The 21,139-nt window shown below is 47.0% G+C and overlaps 2 protein-coding genes across 5 annotated transcripts in view; one reads left to right on the plus strand and one right to left on the minus strand.

Annotated features, from left to right (window-relative positions):
- Nucleotides 1–4,782, minus strand: part of PIF1 (PIF1 5'-to-3' DNA helicase) — an 89,901-nt gene extending 85,119 nt beyond the window's left edge. For 2 of the 4 annotated variants that reach the window (XM_080807847.1, XM_080807842.1), the window contains exons 1-3: nt 4,541–4,754; nt 4,009–4,088; nt 2,041–2,141 (exon numbers count right to left, since the gene is read on the minus strand). The gene's annotated coding sequence lies outside the window, so the exon portion shown is untranslated. Of the gene's footprint in view, nt 1–2,040; nt 2,142–3,485; nt 3,561–4,008; nt 4,089–4,540 lie in introns of those variants that run through there. The other 2 variants (XM_080807843.1, XM_080807844.1) reach the window with 2 other exon arrangements.
- Nucleotides 1–21,139, plus strand: part of ANKDD1A (ankyrin repeat and death domain containing 1A) — a gene marked incomplete at its 5' end in the record, with an annotated part of 43,602 nt that overhangs the window by 6,202 nt on the left and 16,261 nt on the right. Inside the window, 6 exons of the mRNA XM_080809671.1 lie at nt 3,174–3,272; nt 8,887–8,991; nt 9,681–9,779; nt 12,792–12,890; nt 13,277–13,375; nt 15,477–15,575. Coding sequence (XP_080665797.1) covers nt 3,174–3,272; nt 8,887–8,991; nt 9,681–9,779; nt 12,792–12,890; nt 13,277–13,375; nt 15,477–15,575 — 600 coding nt within the window. The remainder of the gene's footprint in view (nt 1–3,173; nt 3,273–8,886; nt 8,992–9,680; nt 9,780–12,791; nt 12,891–13,276; nt 13,376–15,476; nt 15,576–21,139) is intronic.

Genomic DNA, 21,139 nt, shown 5'->3' on the forward strand with positions numbered 1-21,139 from the left:
CAAACACGGAGTGCAGGGTGGACAGGGAATCCGTCTTCAGGGGCCAGTGACACAGCACCAGTTTTCCCCTGTACGGCCGTAAAGATCTCTCCATTTTCTAGAGTTTTGTAGTTCTCAGAGAGCCTTTTCAGTCCCTCGTGATATCATGTGAACAGGGAGAGAGGCGGGCTGTAGAACAGATAATTGGATGGGTTGATAAAGGACTTATTAATAAAGCCATCAGGAGAGGGGACTCTCACGATATGCCACAAGGCTGTGCCCTGGCTAAGGCTTTAACCAGCGACCTGGATGAGAAGGAACAGTCTGGGGCTCCTGGGTGGTGCAGTGGGTTAAGCAGCCAGCTCTTGGTTTCCGCTCGGGTCTGATCTCAGGCTGGTGAGTCGGCCCTGAGCTGGGCCCTGCGGCAGGCTGTGCCCCGCACGGGAGTCTGGTTAAACTTCTTTTTCCCCCTGCCCTTTCTGCCTGTGAACTCTCTCTCTCTCAAATAAATAAATAAATCTTTAAAAAGAAAAAAGAAGAAGAAGAAGAAGAAGACAACGACGACGACTAACAGTCTTACTTAACAAATTGGCAGGCAACACCGTGCTGAGAGGGAGCACTGACAAGGTCTACAAAATCATCATTTAGGGAAAGGCCTGGGTCTGACAATGACATTTGACAGGGATATATTTAAGAGTCTGAATCAAAAAATTTTTAAGGAATTACGAACTTCCCTGCAGAGATATACCTTTCCTGGAAATATTGTTCTTTGCCTTGACCTCTCTCTGCTCCCAGGCCCCAGAATGGGGGGGGGGGCGCTTGATGACAAGCTGGGGCTCTGGGTGAGGCAGCAACATCTACCTTCCCACTTCCGCCCCATCTCTCCGCATTTGCTTAGGCCTCATTTAGAGGTGACTCTAGAAGAAAAACGTCTGGGATCCTTAGCCTAAGTTTCCTGATAAAATACTGGAACCTTATGCAACAGGCCTTTGCCCACAAAGTCCCTCCATGATCACTGCTGTGCTCTGTTATTTGAGAGAATCAGCGAGGAAAAAAGATATGAGGGAGACAGAAAGAGACAGCCACCTGGGTGGCTCAGTTGGTTGAGCAACTGCCTTTGGCTCAGGTCATGATCCCGGAGTCCTGGGATCGAGTCCTGCATCGGGCTCCCAGCTCCACGGGGAGTCTGCTTCTCCCTCTGACCTTCTCCCCTCTCATGCTCTTTCACACTGTCTCTCTCTCAAATAAGTAAATAAAATCTTAAAAAAAAAAGAAACAGTGCTTTTATAAATCTTCTGTTTCCTTTGCAAATAGTAATATATATAGACATATAAATAAGAAAGATTTTACTTATTTATTTGTCAGAGAGAGAGTGAAAGGGAGAAGCAGACTCCCTGCATAGCAAGGAGCCTGATGAGGGACTTTATCCCAGGGCCCTCAGATCAAGACCTGAGCCGAAGGCAGACGCTTAACCAACTGAGCCGCTCAGGCTCATTAATAAGTATATTTTGAAAACTAAGAAAGCTGATGGGCATGCCTACTTTAGATAACAGAAGGGTGGGGGGGTGACGAGAGGGAGATCCCGCTGTTGGGGGGAAGGTCTCAAGGGATATGCCATAGGGCTCTGTCCTGGACAGTTCTTAGAACTAGGACACGGAAATATCCCTGGGGTTCCCAGTGGCAGGAGGCTCCGGCTCCCATGACTCTCCTCCCCCAGCCAGCCCTGAGCATTGACCCTTTTCATTCCCAGGCTCCTGTGGGCTTCTCCCCCTGGACTCTTCCCTGTGAGTACTCATGCTCTCCCTCAGCCAGCCAGCCCACAGTCGCTGTAATTCTCCCCAGTGCGGGGTCATAGGCAGAACCCATGAGGGCAGAGGTCAGTGCAGGGGCTCTCAAGATCCCAGAGCACTTCACAGGTGTTGAGGAAGGGCATCCTGCAAACAGGTGCCGGGCCACTCTCGGAAAAGGGCCCAGACATGCTCTCAGTGGCTGCAAAGGGCCTGTGGGCTGGAAGGTGCAAGGATGCAGATTTCAGTGCAGTGTAAGGAGGGACTTTCTTACCATGAGCAGTGGTTGTCAGGGCAGTGCCTGTCTGCAGGCACAAGCCGTCCGCCTGGAGGCCGTCCTGTAGGAGAGTCAAACAGTGGTTCCCAAACACCAGTCTTCACCAGCCACAGCAAACCAGAAAATAAGAACAATGTATGTTTTTCATGAAGCTGTATTTGCAAAGAGCATATTCTGAGATTAGTTTCTCCCCAATTTTTTATGTTAAAATGTTCCTTCTTTATTAAATGATAGAGAGAATAGATGGCAGCTGTTATTTATTTATCCATCCATCCATCCATCCAGAGACAGCACGAGTGGTGGAGGGACTAAGGAAGAGGGAGCAAGAGAAGCCCAAGCAGGCTCCACACCCAGTGCAGAGCCTGATGTGGGGCCAGTCTCATGACCCAGGAGATCATGACTTGAGCAGATATCAAGAGTTGGACACTTGGGGCGCCTGGGTGGCTCAGTGGGTTAAAGCCTCTGCCTTCGGCTCGGGTCATGATTCCAGGGTCCTGGGATCGAGTCCCGCATCAGGCTCTGTGCTCAGCAGGGAGCCTGCTTCCTCCTCTCTCTCTGCCTGCCTCTCTGCCTACTTGTGATCTCTGTCTATCAAATAAATAAATAAAATCTTAAAAAAAAAAAAAAAAGAGTTGGACACTTAACCGGCTGAGCCACCCAGGCGCCCCTATTTTAAAATTTTATTTAGCAAAAACAAAACTTTGCAATAGTGTCTCAGCCTCTATTTAAAAAAAAAAAAAAAAATGCCACGGAGGGACACCGGGTGGCTCAGTTGGTTACTTGTTTGCCTTCTGCTCCGGTCAAGATCCCAGGGTCCTGGGATCGAACTTTGTGTCCAGCTCCCTGCTCCATGGGGAATCTGCCCTTCCCTCTCCCTCTGCCTCCACCGCCCCCACCCCCCACTCGTGAGCTCTCTCTCGCTCTCAAATAAATAAATACAATCTTTTCAAAAATTTAAAAAATAAAAAATGCCATGGTTTTTATGTTCATTAAGCTTAGCGGCTCTCTGGCTTGGGTGGCACTTATGGTCCCTTACGGTTGTATGATTTTTAGTGTAGATGTGGGCCCAGGTGGCACAGCCACACCTGCTCACATTCACCTCAACTCCTCCCCCATGTCCTCTCCCCCAGTTTGGGATGAACGCGCTTCTCCTGTCTGCCTGGTTCGGCCACTTACAGATCCTCCAGATCCTGGTCAACTCTGGGGCCAAGATCCACTGTGAGAACAAGGTAAGGCCTCAGCGGGGAGCCCCCTTGCTCCCCGAGTCCTTGCCCCCTCTGTTCCCCTGCCCTGCTGCACTGGTTTGCCCCCACCTCTGCCATCTACCCCCATTTCTTCCCCCTCCTTCTCCCCACATGGCTCCGCTGTCCCAGCTTGCCCCGCCTTCTGAGGACCCTGCAGAAGCCCCAGCTGAACTCAGCCTGTGAAGTTGGGGTACTCACTATTTCTACTGGGGCTGGGAGAAGTGCTGGGGTGCCTCTCCCGTCAGCATTAAAAACCTCTTTCTTCTAGTGACCCTTGACCACTCTGTTATGTTGGGACAGTCCCTGTCCCTCTGGGCAGCCTCCTTATTCACACAGGAGGAATCAAAGTAACACCCTCAGAGGGTGGTTAGAAGATTTCATGAGAGAGGCTGGGGCCTCCTCCCACCTCCTGCTCGGCCCTGGCTCCCTTGTGGTGTGGTGGGGTGGAAGGAGTAAAGTTCTGGTTGCCAAACCCTGGGACCTTGGGCAAATTACTTAAGCATCCTGAGCCTCAGTTTCCCTTTGGAAAATGGGGGTGCCAGTCCTCACCTCTGAGCTGGGGGAGCAGCTCATTGTTGTATGTAAAGTGTTTGGCTCAGTGCCTGGCATGTTAGGGAGCCTGGCGCTCCCGTGCTGCTCACCGGGGTGCTCTGGGAGGAGGGAGGGAGGAAGGAAGCCCCAGGGAGTCAGAGTGCCAGGGATCCCAGCACGGGTGTCTTACCTTTTCGGGGGTCAGTGGTCCTTATGAAAACACAACATTTCTGGACCAGAGCTGTCAGTCAGGGGTTCTCAATCCTTGTCCTTAGAGAAAATTCAAAGTGGAGGAAAAAAAGGACATTTCTGTTTTCATTAATTTCTACTTAAAAATTGAGCTTTTTTTTTTTTTTTCAATGATGAAAGAATGCAACAGTGGAAGGGGCATTGTCTCTTGAGGCCACGAGCTGGGAAGTCACGATAACATTTCCACCATATTCTATTGCTCGAAGCCCATTGCCTTGCCAGCCTGGCTTCAGGGGATGGAGAATATTGGATCCCCACCACCTGCCTTGTTGGGAAGAGTAGCACAATCCTGTTGCCTTGGGTTTTTCCAGGGGTGGGAGAAATAGTTGTGGCCGTCCTTGCAAGCAGTCCCTCCGACTACCTTTCTATCCTCCCTGGAGGTATTCAGCCCACTTGCAAAGGAGCCTTGAGCCAGGCCATGGCTGGGCCACAGTCCCTTTGGCCCTGGAGATTTCTTTTTCCCTGCTATTTACCTGACTGCTTTGCCAGGGACTGGTGATATCTAGAGTTTTACTAAACTGCAGGCTGCATGAAAATTTCAGCAATTTTCCCATTAATATCCTATGAAGTATTTAGTCGTCTTGTCTCCTTACTCTCCTCCAATCTTGCGATAGTTTCTATCTTTCCTTGTTTTTCACGACCTTGACGCTTTTGAAGAGTCCTGGTCAGGCATTTTGTACTCAGTCCTTCAATTCCGGTTTGTCTGATGTTTTTCTCATGATTAGATTGGGGTTATGGAATTTGGGAAAGAAAACCAGGGGTTAGGTGTCCTTCACTGCCTCCTATCAGGGTGCATAGGACACTGCCCAGTGACAAAGCAAACACTAATTACGTAAACTCTGTGCCCAACATGGGGCTTGAACTCATGACCCCAAGATCAAGAGTCACATGCTCTTCTGACTGAGCCAGCCAGGCGCCCCCAAAACGCAAACAGTTTGGTAGTGAGTTTGATGTCCTTTATTCAGAAGAAAAAATTTCCTGGATGGAGGGACCACAGCCCTTCAAAGCAGTTGAACACTCTTCTGGAGGGATTTGGGGCAAGAACGAATTTTGTAAAGACCCAAAAGCAACAACCCAGAAATGGCAGGACTGGCTGCTATGGGATTTCCTTATAAGGTGGGCAGGTTCTGTTTTCTAGGGTAGGGGGAGTTAGTACCACTGAATGTGTGTTAGGTTGTCATTGGTGTATGTTAAGTTTCCTGTAAGTGCAGGCTGAGGTAGAATTATATAGACAGATAGATCGATTGATCAATAGATCGATTTGAGAGAAAGAGAGAACACAAGCAGCGGTGAGGAGCAGAGGGGGAGAGAGAAGCAGACGCCATGCTTGCTGAGCAGGGAACCCGAAACAGGGCTAGAGCCCCGGACCCTGGGATCATGACCTGAGCTGAAGGCAGGTACTTAACTGACTGAGCCACCCAGGTGCCCTTGAGGTAGGTTCAGATTTGTGACCTGGGCCAGGTCACTGGGCAGCCTCTATTTTGTAGGTCTTGATAGAAGAAATATCGGTACCAATATGACCTGTCACTGGTGATGTTACCTTGATCCAATTCTGACCCCAATTCCAATGTGTGTGTTTTTTCCATATCACAAGTAATTAGTTCAATTCTCCATGGACACTGACTGGGTATCCCACAGATTTAGCCCAATTCCAACACTATCTGCCTGGAGATAGCATCAAATTCCCCTGGTTAAGGGCTCAGTCCCACAAGACCACCTCTATTTCAGAAGCCAGTCCCTCACCTGGGGTTCTGACCGACTGGCTATAAATCAGAGGTTCCCAGAGGTTCCTAAAGAGGTTCTCTTTAGGGTTGGTTAATTTGCTACAGGGGCTCACAGAACTCATGAAACCAGTTTACTCACTGGATCACAAATTTATTCCAAAGGATATTAAAGGACACAAATCAATAGCCAGATGAAGAGACACATGGGTGAGGTCACGAACAAAGGATCTTCTGTCCTTGAGGAGTGTGGGATCCAGCCCGTGGATGCATTCTTGTTCACCAACCTGGAAGTTCTCCCAGCCCTGTCCTTTTGCATTTTTATGGAGGCTTCATTTCATAGACCTGATAGAGTAAATCCTTGGTCATTGGTGACTGACTCAACCTCCAGCCTTCTCCCCTCCCTGGAGGTCAGGGAGTGGGACTGAAAGTTCTAACCCTCTAATTGAATTGGTTTCCCAGGCAACCAGCCCCCATCTTCAGGTTACCTTGGGCTTTCCTCCCCAGCAAATTAACATAACAATAGACACTTTAATCACTCTGTACACTTAGAAAATTCCAAGGGTTTAGGAGCTCTGTGCCAGAAACAGGATGAAATACGTATTTCTTATTATAAACCATAATTTCACACTTGATCATGTTGTTATGTGGTCTTAGCCAGGTTTCTTCATTGGAATGTTAGCATTTTACCCCCTTACTTACTCTATTGTTAGAAATTCTATGGTTTTAGGGGTGCCTGGGTGGCTCAGTGAGTTAAGCCTCTGCCTTCGGCTCAGGTCATGATCCCAGGGTCCTGGGATGGAGCATCAAGCATAGAGCATCAGGGTCTCTGCTCAGTGGGGAGCCTGCTTCCCACCTCTGTCTGCCTGCCTCTCCAGCCTACTTGTGATCTCTCTCTCCGTCAAAGAAAGAAAGAAAGAAAGAAAGAAAGAAAGAAACTAACTCTATGGTTTTAATTTGCATTTCAAATACGACTAATGATGTTAGGTATCTTTTTATGTGCTTATTTGCCATCCATATACCTTCTTTGTGTCCAAATGATTTTTTAATTGGGTTGTTTAATATCTCATTGATGAGCTTTTAGAGTTCTTTATAAATTTTGGAATCATTTCAAAATAAATTACAGACATCACTATACTTACCTCTAAGTACTTCAGCATGCATAACATTAACTAGAATTCAATTTCTTTACCTAAAATGAAATATATAAATCTTAAGTTCATAGTCACTGAGATTTGACAGATTTTACTCCAGTGTAATCCAAACCACTGTCAAGATGTACAACATCATTCAATATATTGATTTTTATGACTCATCGATGGTTGCAATCTATTTGAAAAACAGGGCTCCAAACACTTCAGCTATAATGCAAGGCTTTGGCAGAAGCTCTGGGCTATAAACGTAGGATTTGCAAATGTCCTTCACTTAAATATTACTTCTGGGTCCAAGAGACCTTCTTCCAGCCTACACCCCTTCTCTGGCCACTTCTCCTCTGTTAAAGAACAAAATTTAAATTTAAAGATCTAATTGGCTTTATTCAATGATTCATGAATTGGGCAGCATCCCATTCTAGCAAACAGAAGGGAGCTCTGGGGAGCTGTACAAAACGAAAGACTTTTATAGGCAAAAGGCAGTGGGGCGAGGAAGTTATTTTAGCAAAGACTGGATTGTTTTAGGCAAGATCACCTTCCTTTGGGGGCCAGTGGTGGGGGTGGGGTGGGGGGTCTGTCAGGTGGATTTCCTCCCTAGTGTTGACCAGGAAATTCCAGACGGACTGGTTAAGATTACTTATCTGGGAGAGGCTGAGGCTGCGGTTAGGTTAGGAATGGTGATGTGGGTGGGCCTTAGCACAAGTGACTCCATCGTGAGTCTATTTTCTCCTTTTTCAACACCTCCTAGTCCCTGCAGACTGCATCAGCTCTCAGCCCTCCCCAAAGATGAGGAGGTGACATCCTAGAGACAGATTCTGGGGACTTTAGTCACTTCATTTCTCATTTGGGGCCCTATCAAGACAAGCAGATGTTGTAAACGTGGAAGAATGTCTGAGGGGTGGGGGGGCTGTTCTAGGGACTGTCAGTGCTGTACAACCTCACCTTACATCCCGAGTTATTCATCAGCGTATAAAAAAACTTCCTGTAGGTGATGCAGTCTGTTGGGTCCCCCAATACTGGGTCCGTGATTAAAGGAGCGAGACTGATACAAAGCGAAGGTCAAGCAAAGCTTTATTTCTCGCCAAGCATCGAGAATCAAGCTGACCGGCCAAGGCTGTCTCTTGCAAAGAGGTGACGACTCTCTGCCTTACAGACTAGCTTTTAAGGGCAAAGGCCATGTAGTTGGGCCTGGCCACACACAGGTGGCCAATGAGATTGTAACACAGAGAAAGCTGCACAGTCATGCTAGGTCACACATAAGAGACCAATTGAATTACAATTTACCCTATAGTAGATATTTGAACTAGCCTATCACCTTGGTCAGAATTGGTGCCCAAAATGCACCCAAAGGGCAGGGCCCATACTCCTTGGTAGCTAGGGAGACAGTATGAGCAACCCCCTGCAATGGATGTCTCCACCTGGCCTGACCCACCCTTGTATTTGGGCTTTGTTACCTGCGACTAGTTTCTGGGACTTGTTTTTAAGTAAGTCCCCTGGGGGGAAGGGGGACAGGGTCAGTTTAAGTTTTACTTCACAGACAACAAAATCATTGTTTAACCAGATGGCATCGCTCTGGCTAAATAGGCCCTTACACTGTCCAACCCCCTCAGCAACCCACTGAGGTAGTCCGGGGTTATCCCGATTTGACCTAGGAGAAAATGGAGGCTCGTGGAGGTACAGATAACTTATTCAAGACCACACTGTACTGCTGACCAGTGCTGGAGCTGGGATTGGGACTCTGGCATCCTGATTCCCACCAGCCCCGGTGAGGCTGAGTGGGCACCTGTGGTGGCCCAGGGGTCCATCCCCATTTACATACTGTGTTGTTTCCATGGGAAAGCTGTGCTCTGGGTTGCAAACACTCACCATCTGGGAGAGAGCCAGGGTGTGAGAAGGGCCCTCTTCGTAGACTGTAGGGACCACCCTGGTCTACCACCTCATTTCCAGGACGGCCTGACCTTACTACACTGTGCAGCCCAAAAAGGCCACGTGCCGGTGCTGGCGTTCATAATGGAGGACCTGGAGGACGTGCCCTTGGACCATGCTGACAAAGTGAGAGTGGCCTCGAGGCTGCTTGTCCTTCCCATTGGGTTTGGGGCTCCTGGGACCACTCTTGCCCATTCCTTGAGTGCATCCTTTTGAGCTATGGGTAGTGCAGATTGGACTCCACTTCAGGGAACTGCTGGTCTAGAAGGGGTGTTAGGGCACAAATGAGTGGGACACAGGAGGAAAATGGTCAGTTCCCTCAGAGAGGACAGGTTAGAGAGATGGGAGCCACTGCTTCCTGCTTCCTAGAGGAGATGGCATTTAGTGAGTGAACTGGATTTTGTTGGTAAGATTGGAAAGCAGGGAGATTTTGTAAATAGAAGATCATTGTTAGGGCTTTAGAACTGGAAAAGGGCCCTTTGAATGTGAGTTCAGATGGACTGGAATTTTGGAGTGGGAGCCAGGGCCATGTTGGGAGCCCCTTGTGGAAATTTCCACCACCTCACGCCTTAGAAATTGGTCCTGTATTCAGTAGGCAGCAGGGAGCCACAGAAGGATTTCAGTGAGGGGGGGGGCCCACTCAGTAGGTCTTGCTGGAAAGTTGGGTCTGGGCTTTCCAGGTCAGGTGTGAAGGGCGAGGGGAGGGGAGAGTTCCTGAGGCAAGAGAGGCCCCTGCAAGCCCTGAGTGGCTGGCTAGGTGGGCAGTGTGCTTCCTACAGGGTACAAAGGGTCACTTTCTTCCCCTACCTGGTCAGCTGGGAAGGACGGCGTTCCACCGGGCGGCCGAGCATGGGCAGCTGGATGCTCTGGACTTCCTTGTGGGCTCTGGCTGTGACCACAGTGTGAAAGACAAGGTACTGTAACTGGGTTCCAGGGGCAGTCCAAGCTCTGGGCTCCTGACCAGGGCGGGCGCTGGTGGTTGACCTGCACTAACTTCTGGCGCCAGCATGCTGGAGGGTCAGGCGGCTCAAGGACCAGAGAGGGTCTGATGTCTGTCCGGCAGGCATTTTTCGAGCAAGTGCTATGGGCCCGTCCCGTGCTGCGTGTGAGGAGCCCAAAGATCTCCAAGACACAGGTTTTCATTCAAGGAGCCTGGGCGGCCACCTTGGTAGAAAGTTGTGGCCAGCTGTGGGGAGCTGGGATGGCAAGTCTGTTGGCCGGTGGTGCTGCCAGGGTGGGTTTGACAGGATTTTGATGCCCTTGGGGCTGTCTGTTGCTGGGAGTGAGGGGAAGAGTTAGGGGATGGTGGTAGCCATGCACCTGCTGGTTATGTACCTTCTGTGTCATTCAGTCATCTAAGTGGTCATGACAGAAATAGGATGAAAGCCCGGAGGAGGGAGCAGTTGGTGGAGGGTGGAGAGCTTCAAGCAGGATTTCACCAGTCTGAGGAGAGCTGAGGGCTGGGCCTGCGGGGACTACCCTGAAAATGACTCTTATCAGTGGGTCATTGTGAATCATACTTAGGCAAGTATGTTGCAGCAAATTCTAAACAATGCTCCAATAAAGGGACAAACTCCATTATTAATCTTCTGATTAATGTGCTTGGCCGGGATAGAGGAGTTCTGTTTATAAGCTAATGATAGGCAAACGCACACAGGGGCTTAGAACGGCAAGTGTCCTTCAATGGGGTCCAGTTCGACCTTCTCGTTTTATAGATGGGAGGTCCAGAGAGGGGGATGCTTTAGCCAAGGTCACAGAGCAACACAAAGTTGGGCTGGGTTTGGAACCAGCAACCTCATGCCCCACCTAGGGCTGCTGCCTCCTGAGGCACTGAGCCCTTGGGGTTTGCATGGAATCCAGCTGTCCACACTCATCCTCTTAGTCCTGAGAATCAAATCAAGCTGATTTCCTTCCTTCTGGAAACGGGCTAAGCAGGTCATGCTCTGGGCTATGTTGTGAGGGCTATTGGCCAGGAACTGGGAGCAGAGAAAGGAGTGAAGGACAGCCCCTGCCAGGATGCATCTAGCTCAGAGGTAGTAACAGGATTGTTACTCAGGGTGCCAGGAGGGTGGGAGTACCCAAATTGGAAAACAAGAAAAGCCCAGCTTTGATCCTTACCCAGAATCTTGTAATCAGAAATTCTAGAAAGAAGCTTTCAAAATTGCACGCCCCTATTGGTGTGCCTGGGTGGCTCAGTCAGTTAAGCATCTGCCTTCAGCTCGGTCGTGATCCTGGGGTGCTGGGATGGAGCCCTGTCTTGGGCTTCCGGCTCATTGGGGAATCTGCTTCTCTGGCTAGCTCCTTCCAGCTTTCTTCTTCTTTGCTGGGACCCCTTCACCATCTACTTGTCCCATTAAATGGGAAAGATCCCATTAAAAACAAAAAAAAAGATTTATTTATTTTTAGAGGGGAAGGTGGGGCAGAAGGAGAGGGAGAAGCAGCCTCCCTGCCAAGCATGGAGCCTGATATGGGTCTCGATCTCAGGACCCTGAGATCATGACCTGAGCTGAAATCAAGAGTTGGACCCTTAACTGACTGAGCCTCCCAGCTGCCCCTGCAGAAAGATCCCTTTAAGGACAACCCCAATCTGCGCTTGGCAAGAGCCACTTCTGATACAAAGAGCAGCGTGCCCTTTGCCACACCCAGGGGAGCCACCTCCCTTGGCTGTGTCCCTGTCACCTTTAGACTTCTCAGCTGTGAGACAACTACCAGCCCTGTGGCTCTCAAGTTCCAGGAGCCACATGTCAGTCTCTCCACAGTATTTACTCATTGGACAAATATTTTACTGAATGTCTGCCACCTACCCTAGTCTAGGCACTTGGGGAAATGCTGGAGAACAAAAATAGCCATTCCTGCCCTTGAGGTGTTTATGTTCTAGCAGGAAGAGTCAGACAATAAACAATAAGCATAGTATACAAGCAAATTATAGTGTGTCAGTTTATCAGAGCTGTGGGGGAAAAGGGAAGGAAAAGTCCAGCAACATCAGGGGATCAGGAGGACGGGAGCTGAGAGTTGCAGTTTTATTTTAAGATGTTATTATTTGAGGGACGCCTGGGTGGCTCAGTTGGTTGAGCGGCTGCCTTCGGCTCAGGTCATGATCCCAGCGTCCTGGGATCGAGTCCCACATCCGGCTCCTAGCTCTGCAGGGAGCCTGCTTCTCCCTCTGCCACTCTGTCTGCCTGTGCTCGCTCTCTCTCTCTCTCTGACAAATAAATAAATAAAATCTTTAAAAAAAAAAAAGATTTTATTATTTGAGAGGGAGAGAGCACACACCTGAGTGACAGCACAAACGGTAAGGGGATGGGCAGAGGGAGAAGCAGCAGACTCCCCACTGAGCCCCAATGCAGGGCTCCATCCCAGGACTCCCACATCGTGACCTGAGCCAAAGGCAGATGCTTAACTGACTGAGCCCACCAGGCGCCCCTGGAGTTGCAGTTTTAAGTAGTGTAGTCAGCACGGCCACACTCTTCAATGAGAAGCTACCACCTTGAACTGGGCCATGCAGCTGGCTGCCTGGGCACAACCTGAGTGCCAAGGACAGTCCTTGGAGCTGTGCTTGAGCAGGGGGAGGGCATGGATCTAGGATGGCTCAAGGAGGGACTGGCTTTAGACAGGGGCATGCAAAGTAGGGTTTTTTTACCCCCAAGTATTGTGTCCGCCTTCAAATGTGAGGAAAGACCAGGACTTGGCCCTTGGAAGTGCCCCTGGCTGCAGTTTGAGGCATACTTCTCAGGGGCAGGGAGACATTGGCCCAGCATTCGGGGCTGCAGTTTTTCATCGACTTGCTCTGTGACCCTAGATGTGTCACTTCCTCTCTCTGGACCTCAGCTTCCATGTCTATACAATGAGGGGCATTTCCAGCAGGTCCCCAGGGCCTTCAAGGGTCTGTGATTCTACCAGTCCCTCGGGAGCCCTTCTGCCTGCAGGAGGGGAACACGGCCCTTCACCTGGCTGCCGGCCGGGGCCACCTGGCTGTGCTCCAGCGGCTTGTGGACATCAGGCTGGACCTGGAGGAGCAGAACGCGGTGAGTCACGGTCCAGAGGAGGCAGAGACGCTCGCTCGCTCCCTGCTTTCGAGAAACGGACGGCCCAAGGTGCAGCCTGATTTTCCCCTGCTAGAGGCTTCCTGGAGTGAGAAGGCATAGACAGAGGGCAGGGAGCGAGGCAGCTTGGAGTGTGAGACCATGAGCAGGGATGTGGAGGCGGAAGCCAATGTACCACATGCTCCTCAATGTGAGAAAATCGGGGGCGGGGCTCAGGGAACCACGGATAATGACCCGGATTGTCGTCCTCAGTAGCGTGGCCATGGAGAGCTCCTAAAGCTCTGGAGCCATAGCGCAAGGGGTCCCTCTCATCTCAGGGTCTGGCCTCAGCCTCCCTGCCATCCTCACACTTTCCCCGTGTGTTTCAGGAAGGTCTGACTGCCCTGCACGCGGCGGCTGAAGGCGTCCACCCCGACTGTGTACAGCTGCTCCTTGAGGCTGGGAGCTGTGTGAATGCCCTCACCCAGGTAGTCAGTCCTCCCCCGGGGACGGATGTCTGCCCTTGGCTTCTGAACCCTAACTCTAACCTTGCCAATGATACCTGAACGTGTGTAAATAGGGGCCCTCAGGCCGTAGGCCCTGGGGTCTGCTCTTGGCTTCTCTGCTGCTGAGCCCTGTGACTGAGGGCAAGTCACTTCAATTCTATGAGCCTCATTCCCCAGCTATAAAATGGGGACGCTATGTAGTCACGTTCTCCATTGCTGGGAGGAGTAATTACACCTCCCAGCGTTGGGGGGTGGGGTGCTAGGAGCTTGACACCTGTTCGTGTCTTCTTATTGCTGGGTACTTGGTAGTTCGTGGGCCCCCTTTACAACAGTTACTTCAGAAAAGTTCCCCCTGTTATGCTGATGAAGAAACAGAAGCTTAGAGAGATCCAGTGACTTCCACGGGTCACAAGCCAGCAAAAAGCCAAGCTGAGGCTGAAAAGCCTGTTCCCTAGACTGCAGAGCTCATGGCTGGAAGGTTTGCCTTGCCTGTGCACAAGCCACCCCAGCGCCCAGAGCTGGAGCCCAGGACAGGCCTCCTCTCTCTCTCACTACTGACTCCTTAAGCCAGCCATTGGAAATTCTCTGTGTGTCCTGGAAAGGGGTATCATGGCCTTAGGTAGGGAGTTGCCGTTTTTGTTTTGTTTTGCTTTTTACTTTTAGATCAATGACAAATACTCTCTCTTCGCTGATTGAATGGCTTCAGGGTTTGGAATTCTCTATTTGTTCTAAATTTCAATAACGAAGCAATAATAATAAATAAAATATAATAGCAAAAATAGCTTAAAAGCCTGGGAATTAAGATAGTATGCTAATAATATTTAACACAAAAGAAGGCAATCAAGGAGAAACAGAAGAACAAAAAGGACAGGAAACATGTAGAAAATAAGTAGCAAAATGGCAAATGTAAATTCAATAATAACATCAGTGTTAACCTCCCCCAAATGTGAATACTACTTCATAAGTCACAAAACACTTAATTTGCAGAATTTCCCTAGCAGGTACACCTTGCTGCCCCAGGGTGTTGGGATGACACCAAGAACCACCCTGAGGGGGAAAGTATCTGCCCCAGGGAAACCACCTGCATCCTTGCATCTGCGTGGTGCTGCTCTTTGAGCAGCAGCCCTTTCTCTATGCCCAGAGCAGTGCTCGGGACTGAGAGGGGACGTAGAAGTGAAGTGTCAAGGCCATCTCCCCAGCCGCAACAGCATAGGAGTTTAGGGACGGGGGAGGTCGTGTCCAGCTGGTGGACATGGGCAGGGCTGGAGCTGCCCACTGCACTGGGCCCTGTGCTCTGGCCTTGGTTTGCGGTTTCTGGTAGAGGACACATTCTATCTGGACACTCCACCCCCCCGCAGGGCCTCTGAAGTAGGGGCTGACTCAAAGTGATTACATTTCCTGCCGGGAGGTGGACTGGTTCCCACTCACCCTGTGCACTCAGTTCAGACAGGACTTTGGGAGAGTGAGCAGCTCGTCCCAGTTTACCCCACACTGCCCTGGTTTTCAAACTGAAAGTCCTGGGGTACAGTCTGGGCAGTCTGGGACAGCTGGTCGCCTAGAGGGGTCCGCCTGGTGGAGCAGAGGGGGGTAGCTCATGTGGGTTGCTCTTTGGCTGGGGGTGGGCTTGGATTGAAGGGGAACACTCAGAAGGCCCATCAGGATGAAGCCTTGCCCCAGTGCTGCCCGGCTCCCGCCCGGACGGCTGAGACCAACTTCGGCAGGGCTGTGTGTGCCAGGTGCAGTTTGCTATGTGCTGGCAAATCTTACTTGCTCCCCTCTTTGAAAACCTGAGTATACCCCGCATGTCTTTACCAGCCTAGGAATGGTGCAGGCTTTGATGTATGTTCTGCAGTTTGTGACAGGAAGCTCGGGGAGAAGCCAGGACCACAGTGAGCTCCTTTTTCTAGTCACCAGGCCTGGGCAAGGCATTGATTTCTCCAGCCTCAGGGTTCAAGAGAGTAATCATCCTGGAGGGGTGTGTGTGTGTGTGTGTGTGTGTGTGTGTGACAAATGGAATAATGGATACCAAAGCCCCACTGTGAAGGACTTTCAGGACAGGGCACTGATGTCTGTTTCCCTCTAGAAAAAACAGAGCTGTCTCCACTATGCAGTCCTCGGTGGCTCTGAGGACATGGCCCGGACCCTCATCCACGCAGGAGGCCACACCAACATGGCTGATCATGTAAGTGTGGGGGCTTGGGTTGAAGGGGTCCCCACTGCAAAGTCTCCATGACTTCCCTGATAAAGCACAGCACAGACAGGTGCTTTCGGCCCCTGGGGTTGGGATGAGGGCCAGGGACTGGAGGGCCTGGTAGCTAGCATGAGGGAGGGTCAGATAAGCTTCTTTCTAGGACAGGGTTAGCAAACAAGCTGCCTTTCCTCCCAAGTGAGTTATTCGCATGTGTTCTCCACTCATTTAGCCATTGGGACTTAGTGATGGTCTTTTATTTTACAAATCTAGCCTCTTGGTTGTTCATTTTTTTCTTATTTTGTGTGGTACACTCACAGGGGACAGTATATACTTGTGGTTAAGACACGGACTTTGTCAGACAACCTGGCTTTGAGGCCTGGCACGGCCTGTCACAAATTGAATGACCTTGGGCAAGTTGCTTTGACCTCCCTGGGCCTTTGTTTCTTTATCTTTAGGTACTATTATTAGTCCTATTATGTAAATAAGGAAATATCTATTGTTTATATTAGAAAGAAGTCATTTCTTTTTCTTTTGTTTTTGTTTGTTTTTTAGAGGTCATTTCTTAAATAAGTACTGTGTTTAAAATTAGTAAGAACAACATAGCACAGTTCATCGGAATATAGAGAAAGAAGGCATCCCTAATCCCAGCAACCCAGTAAAGCAATGACTTTTCTTTTTTTTTTTTTTTTTTAATTTTATTTATTTATTTGAGAGAGAATGAGTGAGAGAGAGTATGAGAGAGAAGATCAGAGGGAGAAGCAGACTCCCCAAAGAGCTGGGAGCCCGATGCGGGACTCGATCCTGGAAGTCCGGGATCATGACCTGAGCCGAAGGCAGTCGCTCAACCAACTGAGCCACCCAGGCGCCCAGCAATGACTTTTCTTTATTCCCTTCCAGTTTTCTTCATATGTGTAGTAGTACCTCTAGCTATAAAGAATCCAGGCTAAGGCAGAATTCTGGAAAACAGGATGCTTATTTGTTTTTAACCATCAAGACACCAGAATTTTGATTCGAGTCCAGTGGTAACTATCCAAAACTATGTTGCTAGTTTTTCTAGCAACCATTTTTTTTTTAAATTAACATATAATGTATTATTTGTCCCAGGGGTACAGGTCTGTGAATCATTAGGCTAACACACTTCACAGCACTCACCATAGCTCATATCCTCCTCAATCAATGTCCATCACCCAGCCACCCCATTCCCACCCCGCCTCAGCAACCCTCAGTTTGTTTTGTAAGATTGAGTCTCTTATGGTTTGTCTCCCTCCCGATCCCATCTTGTTTCATTGCCTCTCAAATTCCTCATATCAGGGAGATCGTATGAAAATTGTCTTTCTCTGACTGACTTATTTCGCTCAGCATACTACCCTCTAATTCCATCCACGTCGTTGCAAATGGCAAGATTTCATTTCTTTTGATGGTTGCGTAGTATTCCATTGTATATATATACCACATCTTTATCCATTCATCTGCTGATGGACATCTAGGTTCTTTCTATAGTTTGGCTATTGTGGACATTCTAGCAACCATTTTTAAAATTTTATTTATTTATTTCTTTTTCTTTTTTTTTTTTTAAAGATTTTATTTATTTATTTGATAGACAGAGATCACAAGTAGGCCAAGAGGCAGGCAGAGAGAGAGGAGGAAGCAGACTCCCTGCTGAGCAGAGAGCCCGACGCGGGGCTCGATCCCAGGACCCTGAGATCATGACCTGAGCCGAAGGCAGAGGCTTTAACCCACTGAGCCACCCAGGCACCCCTTTATTTGTTTTTCTAGCAACCATTTTTAATGCCAGATGTGGTTCAATGACTACATCACACTTAACAGTTCCTCAGCTGTCGAGTATTTGTTTTTGACTTTGTCAGGATAAATAATGATTTATGAACATCTTTATGGCTTGTAACTTTGTATTTTCTTTTGCATCATATATGAATTCTCCAAATAGGATTTCTGGGTCAGGTGGTAAAAACATTTTTGTGATTCTTCATGTAACTTGTTAAATCCTTTCCAGAAAGGTCAGATCACATAGCCCCCAATAATTTATAAGTGACCTTTCACCAATATTAGGTATTAACACTTCTATAAATTTCATAGTTAAGTGATCCTTTGTTATTGCTTTATTTAGAATCTCTTTGATTACTGCTGACCCTGAATTTTCTCAGGAATTTGTTTTTCTAGTTGAAGTTCTTCTATTGTGAGTTATTTCTTCTAATCCTTTGTCTATACTTGTGTGGATTTTCTTTAACCAATTTCTTTGAGGTTATTACTCTTGGATCATAATATATGTTGCTGTTGCTTGCTCTAACAACTTTTCGACATGCTGAAGATGTAAATGTTTGTGTAATTACAGGTATTCTTGATGCAAGCTTTGAATTTTAATTTAGGAATCTTCTAGCCATGTTTTGATTTTTGATGTTTGACTCTTTAATCCTCCTACACTGTATTTTTTTTTTAAGATTTTATTTATTTGACAGAGAGAGACACAGAGAGAGAGGGAACACAAGGAGGGGGAGTGGGAGAGGGAGAAGCAGGCTTCCCGCAGAGCAGGGAGCCCAATGTGGGCCTCGATCCCGGGACCCTGGGATCATGATTTGAGCTGAAGGCAGACGCTTAATGACTGAGCCACCCGGGTACTCTACACTGTATTTTTTTGTATATAGTATGATATATTATTCAATAGATAACCCCCCCAATTTTTTTAATATTTCTATGTTAGGTACATTTATTAAATAATTATAACATTTCTTAGCACTTTTTCATTCTTTGCTTTATCACATATTTGCATTTTGATATATGATAGGCTCTATGTCTGGGCAAGTGATTCTCTTTCAATAAGTTATATGTGTAATATTTAGCTGGTACCATAGTATTTTAATTATTGTTGCCTCGTAATTTGTTCTAAAGTGATATAAAGCTCGTCTTCTTAAATATCCTAACCTTTTATCCTTTTATATTCTCACATGTTTATTTTTCCAGCTGAGAGTTGTGTTTTTTTCGATTAAAAAATCAACTTAAAAAAAAAGAATACATTTAAAAAATCAACTTAAGGGTACCAGATCAACGTACAGCAACGTACAACAACGTACAACAACCTTTTGCGTTCCTGTACACTAATAATGAAACAGCAGAAAATGAAATTAAGAGAACAATCCCACATCACATCAATAAGATAAAGGATAAAAACCATATTATTTCAATAGATGTGGAATATGCATACAACAAAGTACAATATCCATTTATGATAAAAGGCCTCTGCAAAGTAGGTCTAGAAGGAATATATCTCAACATAATAAAGGTGTTATATGAAAAATCCACAGCCAACATCATACTTAATGGAGAAAAACTGAGAGCTTTTCCACTAAGTTCAGTAACAAGGAAAGGATGTCCACTATCACCACTTTTATTCAACACTGGAAGCCCTAGCCACAGCAATTAGACAACACAGACAAATAAAAGGCATCCAAATTGGTAAGGAAGATGTAAAACTCTCATTATTTGCAGATGACATGATACCATGTACAGAAAATCCTAAAGACTCCACCAAGAAACTACTAGGGCTGAATTCAGTAAAGTTGCAGGATATAAAATCGATGTACAGAAATCTGTTGCATTCCTATACACTAATAATGAAATAGCAGAAGGTGAAATTAAGAAAATAATCACATCTACAACTATATCAGAAACAATAAAATATCTAGGAATAAACTTAACCAAAGAGGTGAAAGACCTGTACTCTGAAAACTAGAAAACACTGATGAAAGAAATTCAAGTTGATGCAAAGAAATGGAAAGACATTCCATGCTCAGGGTTGGAAGAACAAATATTAAATGTCTATAACACCCAAAGCAGTCTACAGATTTAATGCAAACCCTCTCAAAATACCAACAGCATGTTTCACAGAGCTAGAACAAACAATCTTAAAATTTGTATGGAACCACAAAGACCCTGAATAACCAAAACAATCTTGAAAAAGGAGAACAAAATTGGAGGTATCATAATTCAAGACTTCAAGTTATATTTCAAAGCTATATCAATTAAAACAGTATAGTACTGACATAAAAACAGACACACAGATCATGGAATAGAACAGAAAATGAACCCACAATTATATGGTCAATTAATCTTCGGTAAAGGAGGAACGTACATATGATGGGAAGAAGAGTCTGTTCAACAAATAGTGCTGGGGAAACTGGGCAGCCACATGAAGAAGAATGAAACTGGACCACTTCCATCACACACAAAAATAAGCTCAAAATGGATGAAAGACCTAAATGTGAGACCTGAAACCATAAAAACCCTTGAAGAGAACACAGGCAATAATTTCTCTGACATTGGCCATAGCTACTTTTTTTTTTTTTAAAGAATTTTCATTTATTAAGGGGCGCCTGGGTAGCTAAGTTGGTTAAGAGTTTTCATTTATGGGGTGCCTGGGTGGCTCAGTGGGTTAAAGCCTCTGCCTTCGGCTCATGTCATGATCCCAGGGTCCTGGGATCAAGCCCTGCATTGGGCTCTCTGCTCAGCAGGAAGCCTGCTTCCTCCTCTCTCTCTGTCTGCCTCTCTGCCTACTTGTGATCTCTCTCTCTCTGTCAAATAAATAAATAAATAAATAATCTTTAAAAAAAAGAATTTTCATTTATTTATTTTTGAGAGGGAGAGAGAGAGAGAGAGAGAGCACAAGCAGGGGGAGTGGCAGGCAGAGGGAGAAGCAGACTCCCCACTGATCAGGGAGCTGGATGTGGGACTTGATCCCACGGTCCTGGGCTAAAGGTGGATGTTTAACGCACTGAGCCCCACAAGCACCCAGCCATAGCTACTTTTTTCTAGAAAGGTCTCTGGAGGCAAGGGAAACAAAAGCAAAAATAAACAATTGGGACTACATCAAAATTAAAAGCTTCTGCACAGCAAAGTTAACACTCAACAAAACTAAAAGGTAATCTATGGGATAGGAGAAGATATTTGCAAATGACGTATCTGATAAAGGGTTAGTGATCCAAAATATATAAAGACTCAACACCCAAAAAACAAATAACCCAATTTAAAAATGGACAGAAGACACAAACAGACATTTCTCCAAAGAAGACATCCAGATGGCCAATACACACAAGAAAAGATGCTCAATGTGTCATCATGAGGGAAATGCAAATCAAAACTACAATGAGAGATCACCTCATACGGGTCAGAATGGCTAAAATAAAAAACATAAATAAAAAGTGTTGGTGAGGATGTGGAAAAAAGGAAGCCTCTTGCACTGTTGGTGGGAATGCAAACTGGTGCAGCCACTCTGGAAAACAGTGTGGAGATTCCTCAAGAAATTAAAAATAGAGCTACCCTATGATCCAGTAATTGCACTACTGGATATTTACTTGAAAAATACAAAACCACTAATTCAAAGGGATACACGCACCTCTATGTTTATTGAAGCATTATTTACAATAGCCAGACTATGGAAGCAGCTCAAGTGTCCATTGATAGGTAAATGGATAAAGAAAATGTGGTATATATAGTTAATGGAATATTATTCAGCCAAATCTTGCCATTTGCAACAACACAGATGG

Source organism: Martes martes (genome assembly GCF_963455335.1).
Source record: "Martes martes genome assembly, chromosome: 7".
NCBI classification, from domain to species: domain Eukaryota; kingdom Metazoa; phylum Chordata; class Mammalia; order Carnivora; family Mustelidae; genus Martes; species Martes martes.